General features: G+C 40.3%; 1 protein-coding gene across 1 annotated transcript in view; it reads left to right on the top strand.

The window, feature by feature from the left end:
- Positions 1 to 2,425: 2,425 nt before the first annotated feature.
- The window catches only part of LOC112516113 (NADPH-dependent aldehyde reductase 1, chloroplastic-like), a 12,924-nt gene continuing 8,392 nt past the window's right edge, over positions 2,426 to 6,957 (top strand). Inside the window, exons 1-2 of the mRNA XM_025123118.1 lie at positions 2,426 to 2,654; positions 2,979 to 3,113. Of these exons, the coding sequence (XP_024978886.1) occupies positions 2,427 to 2,654; positions 2,979 to 3,113 (363 nt within the window). The 5' untranslated portion in view covers position 2,426. The remainder of the gene's footprint in view (positions 2,655 to 2,978; positions 3,114 to 6,957) is intronic.

Raw genomic sequence — 6,957 nt, 5'->3', positions numbered from 1 at the left:
TTGATACTCTCATAAAGAATTTTTTTGAAAATATGTGAGATTTAAAAATGGACCATTTTGGATCGAGTATAGTGTTTAACACATTTGATTTCAAATATCTCAAATAAACAGGAAAAATAATCTTCAATTTTTTGTTGGGGATCCTCGTTCCCTATTCGGGACAAGAATGAGGACGCGATTTATGGTTCAGATCGGTGGTGGTTTGGCAATGGTTCAGATCGGTATTAATCGAATGTGGTGGTCGGCAGTGGTTTAGATGGCGATGGTCAGCGATGGTTCAGATGACGGTGGTTGACGGTGATTCAAATCGACGGTGGTCGCACGTGGTCGACGATAGTTGAAGGTGGTCGATGATGGTCATATTGGGTTTTATGAGACTAGGGTGTATTCGGTTAAGGGTATATTTAGTATTATGAAAATAGATAATTTCATTCCATCAAAATACCATGTAGTTGCTATAAAATGTTAAATTCCTTTATTTGTGGAATTTGTAGGATTTTGAAGATTTCTTTCGTGAAAATGAATGAACCAAACGAGAGAATGAATCTTGGTCGATAAAATTCAACATTCCAATTTCATCAGATTCCTTCAGAATTTGCAAACCGAATGCCCCCTTATTTTACCCTTTCGTTCCCTCTCGAGTTCAACCCTCCAATCGATTAATCTGCTTCATCCGTTGCTTCTAAGTTTACCCTTTCAATCGCAACTTCTCCCTTCTTAACCGATCGACAAACCTAACTCAACACCAATTGATCAGCAAACCTAACCCGTATCAATCTCGAAACCTAAATCGCTCCAAGATCTCAGGTATTGTCTCTCTCAATCAGAAAATGTAATCAACTAGTGCTATTTCTTTCTCAATCGATCTCAAACTCTCTCAATATGTCCCATGCCCATCTCAAACTCTCTCAACTAGCTAATCTTAACTTTACATTTGTATATGTTTGTTCTTGTATTATTGTTTGCTTTTACATTGTTTTTTAGTCCTACTTTTATCAGCTTTTTCTTTGTTGTAGTATTACTTTCTATATATGAGTTGGTCTACTTGACATTTGGCAGTTTGTTTGATCAAATAATGGTTGTTTGGAACGACAATAGACCTGAAATGTGAAAATATATTCCTTTGGTACAGTAATGAACTTGATCAATTTTTTGAACATAAATTAACAATGGAATGTGATTGGTTTTTTGCAATTTTTTTGCTTTTTGTTAATATATAATGTGATCTATAGATTAGAGCTTATCTTGAGGATTTTGTGAGCTATAACTAAATTACCCATGTTGCTTGTATGGTTAGTAATAAGAAGTTATCGCAAATGTGGAGGAATTTAGGGTGAAACCTTATGTCATTACATTCAGCACCACTATAAATGCATAGAGTTCAGTAGGATTAATGGGTATTTAACCAAATTTGCAAACTTTTGAAACTCTGATTTGGGGTTGTTGAGAAGTAAGACAGACGTGGAAAGCTGAATGATTGCTGCAAATTATGGAAGAGAAATGGGTTATTTCATAGAACTGAAGAACACTATCGAGCTTGTTGTAGAGGCAGGGCGTGCCATTCGTGTTGATAATGAAGCTAAGTGGGTTATGGATCCTTTTGAAGATGATGAAAATGGTGAAGATTATAGCGACCATGAAATCATGTTTCAAAAGCAGGTCCAAGTTAAGGTGAAGGTTGCAATTTATGGGTTGGGACAACTAGTTTTCTGTTGTATGAAGAATTTCTAATCAAAATTGCATAATGTAATTTCCATATAAAGCATTCACACATTCATTCCCTATCAATCCAAAAGTATAGTGAATGTTCATCAAAAGTTTTTGTTTTTGTCAAAATAAAAACTGCAATTTTGCCATTTACTTGAATTTTTTTAACATGTTAAAAATAGACGGTAGTATATTTTTGTTAAAATGAATTGATGGTTTTATAAATTATTAGAATGACATTTTGAGAGATAAAATAGACAATTATATATATGTACATTTGTCAATTTACAAAAATCAAATAGTCTTAAATGATTTGAATTTCAGACTTAACACCCAGTGCTAGATGCATAGGCGCATAATAGATCGATAAAGAGCTAGAATTCTAACCTTGTGTCAGGATGTACGAACCAAGGAACAGTTTCAGGTAGACAGTTTCTATGGAGCGTAACCATTTTTTATCAATTAAAATTGAAATAAAACTTTAAACTTAAACACTTATTAAAAAAACAAACAAACAACAAATTAATGACGAAAATAATAATAAATTTCAAATAATAAAGATGTAAATCACAATTGAAAATGAAAATCACAACTTTTACAAATAACAAATTTCAAAACCACGTGGACCAAATAGCAGTTTACTCGTAACAATAATTTTCAAAACGGTGGCAAGTGGCAACTAATAAACAATGCAGAGGCGGTGTTTCATTCCGTCAGTCATGTCGTACTCGGTGTTGAAGCAGGTGGTGACAATGGCGTCCATCTCCGGTGGGATTCCAAATCCAATCGTAAGGACGTCATGGTTATGGTCACGGAAGTTGTTGCCTTCACGTTCTTCAATACGTGTTAGCATCAACAGTTTCGTAGATCCGGTAACATTAACATGTACCGGTTCTCTTGTTAAAACGCCTCGTTTCTCCGGCTTCTCTGCTATTCGTACGTTTAAGGTCATCTTATATGATATTCTCCCTCTTTCTATTCAATGATTTCGTGTTTAGTTTGATTCTGATCAATATGACAACGACTATTGAATGCCATCATGTGCTATCTAATACGTTTATCCTCTGTTCGATTTTGTTGAAGTTGAGTACAGATTTATCAGAAACACACACATTCGCACCATATAACAATTCCGTAGTTGTAATTTGGTGGCTCTATTTTAGGCCAAAGCAATGCGGAGGCAATTTTGTTGAATTTGAGAACAAATTGATGAGATTCACACACATTCGCACCAGATGACAATTAATTGTGTTTTGGTGACTCTGTTTTAGGCGAAGGCAAAGGGGAGGGAAGAAGGCGAACCGTTCCCACGGCAATCGCAGGAGAAGCAACCCGGGAAAGAACATGTCATGGATCCCATCCCGCAATTCATCAACCATCATTACAACCCCTCCGCCAAACTCCATGTACGTTTGTTTCCTTAGCCAGTATTTGGTACATTTGGTACACCGGACAGGACGAGACAAAACTCAATGTACCATGTTGATGGGAAAAACGAAGCCACTAACGGTAAACAATAAGTGCGGAATTAACCTTCGTTAGGCTAAACTTTCCCGACCCGAATGAACCTTTGAGGATGCAAACAAATAGGGTATTTTCAATGCAAAGAAAAACAGCCCCCAAGACGTAAAATAGCAACCACAATGAGACACGAAATTTTAGCGTGGAAAACCCCTCAAAACGAGAGTAAAAACCACGGGACTACTAGAGCCGCTTTGAATCCACTACCACCAATATTAGAGCAATACAAAGTCTTCTCTAGATTATACTAGAGGCATACAAAACCATCATACTCCTGTAAATATGCACATCAAGATGTATGGAACCAAAAATAGGCAAAAGAGAGAATGTCACCACAAAAACGCTGCTGTGAAGAACCCTCAGAGAACCTGACCTCCARACCTCAAAAACACGATCCAACCGTCCAGAATGTTGGCTCAGATGTTGTGAAGACACTGACCAAAAATGACGACGATCCGACCGTTCAATCTMCGGGAAACAGAGTGTTTCTGCTACTGTGTTAAAAAGTGACGGAAATAAAGGAGCTCTCACCTTTCTTCTCTTTTTCCCTCTGTTTTGGCTGCACRACTTAGAATTTTAAAAATAGGGATGGAGAGATCTATATATATGTGGGCCATAACATGTATGGGCCTTCCTCATGGGCTAAAACCATAAAAAAACCCAACACATGTTTGGTGCAGCATGAGATAGAACAAGAACTCACTGTCCTATATTTGGTGTGACATGGGACAAAGACTAGAACCGGGACAAAGTGGGACAGCATGGGGCAAAAGAGGGTTTTTCTTGTTCCATCAAAATAGGTGGAACAAGACGGGACATATGAGACATAAACAAAAATATTACTAATCTACCCTAGTTTGATATATAACCTTAATATTATATTTGTTTTAATGGTCATCACTGCTAGTTTCGACCGCCGCCACCACCTCCTTATCCACTACAGCAACATCCTCCACTGCCTCCACAACCACTGTCCACCATCGTCCATCACCACCTCTACCATAGTCGACCACCGACCACCACTGTCTATTGCCACCACCACTACCGCCGTTCGCTACCTCCAACTCCTCGTTTACTACAACAACCTCCTTCACCACCTCCACAACCACCGTCGACCACCGGCTACCACCGTCTGTTGCCACCTTTACAACCATCGTCACCGACCACCAGCCCCTATTACCGTCAACACTACCACCATCGGCCACCTCCAACTCCTCCTATACCGCAACAACGTCCTCCATGACCTCCACAACCACCGTCAACCACCGGCCACCACTCTCTATTGCCACCTCTACAACCACCATCGGCCACCGACCACCACCATCCATTGCCATCACCACTACCAACGTTAGCCAACTCCAACTCCTCTACTGCAAGAACCTCCTCCACGATCTCCACAACTACCGCCGACCATCGACCACCACCGTCAATAGCCACCTCACCTCCACCATAACCACCACCACCACTATCTTCATTACATCAGCCACAACTACCTTCTCCACCATTGTCAAACGCCGCCACCATCACCATCCACCATCTTCACGTCCTCTATAACCACCGTACCAATCACCAAATCACCACTGCCTCTACCTCCATAACCACCGCTCATCACCACAACTACCGTCGGCCACCACCACCACCACGTCAACCATAACCATAACCACCGCTCATCACCACAACTACCGTCGGCCACCACCACCACCACGTCAAACATAACCATAACCACCGCTCATCGCCACAACTACCGTCGGCCACCACCACCACCACGNATTTTAAAAATAGGGATGGAGAGATCTATATATATGTGGGCCATAACATGTATGGGCCTTCCTCATGGGCTAAAACCATAAAAAAAACCCAACAAATCTCCCCCTTTTTGCCTATGAGGAAGAGTTCGCCATTCCGGCGATCGAGCAACATATTTTTAGCTTTTCACTTGCCAARGTCTTTGTCAACATATCGGAACCATTATCATTGGTATGAACTTTATCAAGCTCAAGCATCTTGTCTTCAAGAGCATCTCTAATCCAATGATACCTCACATCGATATGTTTTGTTCTTTTATGAAACATAGAATTCTTAGCAAGGTGAATCGCACTTTGATTATCACAAAGAACCACGTAACGTTGTTGCTTAAAGCCAARCTCTTGCATRAAACGTTTCAACCAYAATAGTTCTTTGCACGCTTCTGTTGCCGCCATATACTCAGCCTCAGTGGTAGACAAAGCAACACACTTTTGCAACCTTGATTGCCATGACACAGCTCCCCCTGCAAAAGTCATCAAATACCCAGAAGTGGATTTCATGTTATCCTTATTTCCTGCCATATCAGAATCAGTGTACCCAACAAGCACTGGTTCCCCATTTCCAAAAGTTATACCCAATTTGGAAGTACCGCGTAGATATCTGAGAATCCACTTAACTGCTTCCCAATGCTTCTTACCTGGGTTCGACAGAAAACGACTAACARCACCGACTGCATAGGCAATGTCGGGTCGTGTGCACACCATGGCATACATCAAGCTCCCTATAGCTGAGGCATAAGGAACTGTATCCATCTTTTCAATCTCTTTCTTAGAAGTAGGGCAGTCTTTATCTGTCAGCTTAAAGTTGGTAGTAAGAGGTGAACTAACCACTTTAGCTTTATYCATGTTGAATCTGCAAAGCACCTTCTCGATATATTTCTCTTGTGACATGTGCAACTTCTTCGAAGCTCTATCTCGAGTAATCCGAATGCCAAGAATCTGTTTTGCTAGCCCTAAGTCTTTCATAGCAAAAGACTTGTTCAATTCCAACTTCAGCTGTGCAATTCTTTCTGCATTCTTGCCAACAATCAACATGTCATCAACATATAGCAACAAGATAATGAAATCATCATCACCAAACTTTTGGAAGAAAACACAATGATCTGAAGTAGTCTTCCGATAACCTTGCTTACCCATCACTGACTCAAATTTCTTGTACCACTGCCTTGGTGCTTGCTTCAAACCATAAAGACTTTTCTGAAGTCTGCACACATAGTCTTCTTTGCCCTTAACCTGAAAACCTTCAGGTTGCTCCATGTAGATTTCCTTGTCTAAGTCACCGTGAAGGAAAGCAGTCTTCACATCCATCTGCTCAAYCTCAAGATCAAGGCTAGCAGCTAAACCAAGAATCACCCGAATGGATCCCATCTTCACGACTGGAGAGAAAATCTCTTCAAAATCAATTCCCTTTCTTTGACTGAATCCTTTGACCACTAATCTAGCCTTATATCTGGGCCGTGAGGTATGCTCTTCAGTCTTCACTTTGTAGACCCATTTGTTCTTCAAAGCTCTTTTGCCTTTAGGCAACTTCACCAACTCAAAAGTATTGTTCTCATACAAGGAATTCATCTCATCTTGCATGGCTTTAACCCACTCCCTTTTGTGTTCATCTTCCATGGCCTCTGTATAGCACTCAGGCTCTCCCCCATCAGTGAGTAAAACATACTTATCAACAGAATAACGGGTGGAAGGATGACGATCTCTTGCAGACCGCCTAAGTGRGACAAAAGTGGGAATATTAGGTACCGGTAGCTCTGAATGAGAATCTTCATCTGTCTCTAAGTGCTCTGGAGCATCAATATCATCAGCACTATGTTGTTCATCATTCTGAGCACCATCTTCATCATGTGTATCAACATGCTTAGGAGGAACTGGATCCAAATCAGTAAGATCATTATTATGTTGAGAAGTTGTCTCTTCCTTC

Source organism: Cynara cardunculus, assembly GCF_001531365.2.
Source record: "Cynara cardunculus var. scolymus isolate 2C chromosome LG 8, CcrdV1, whole genome shotgun sequence".
Classification (NCBI taxonomy): Eukaryota; Viridiplantae; Streptophyta; class Magnoliopsida; order Asterales; family Asteraceae; genus Cynara; species Cynara cardunculus.
Note: the sequence above shows the minus strand (reverse complement) of the source record. Positions and strands in the feature narration are given on the sequence as shown.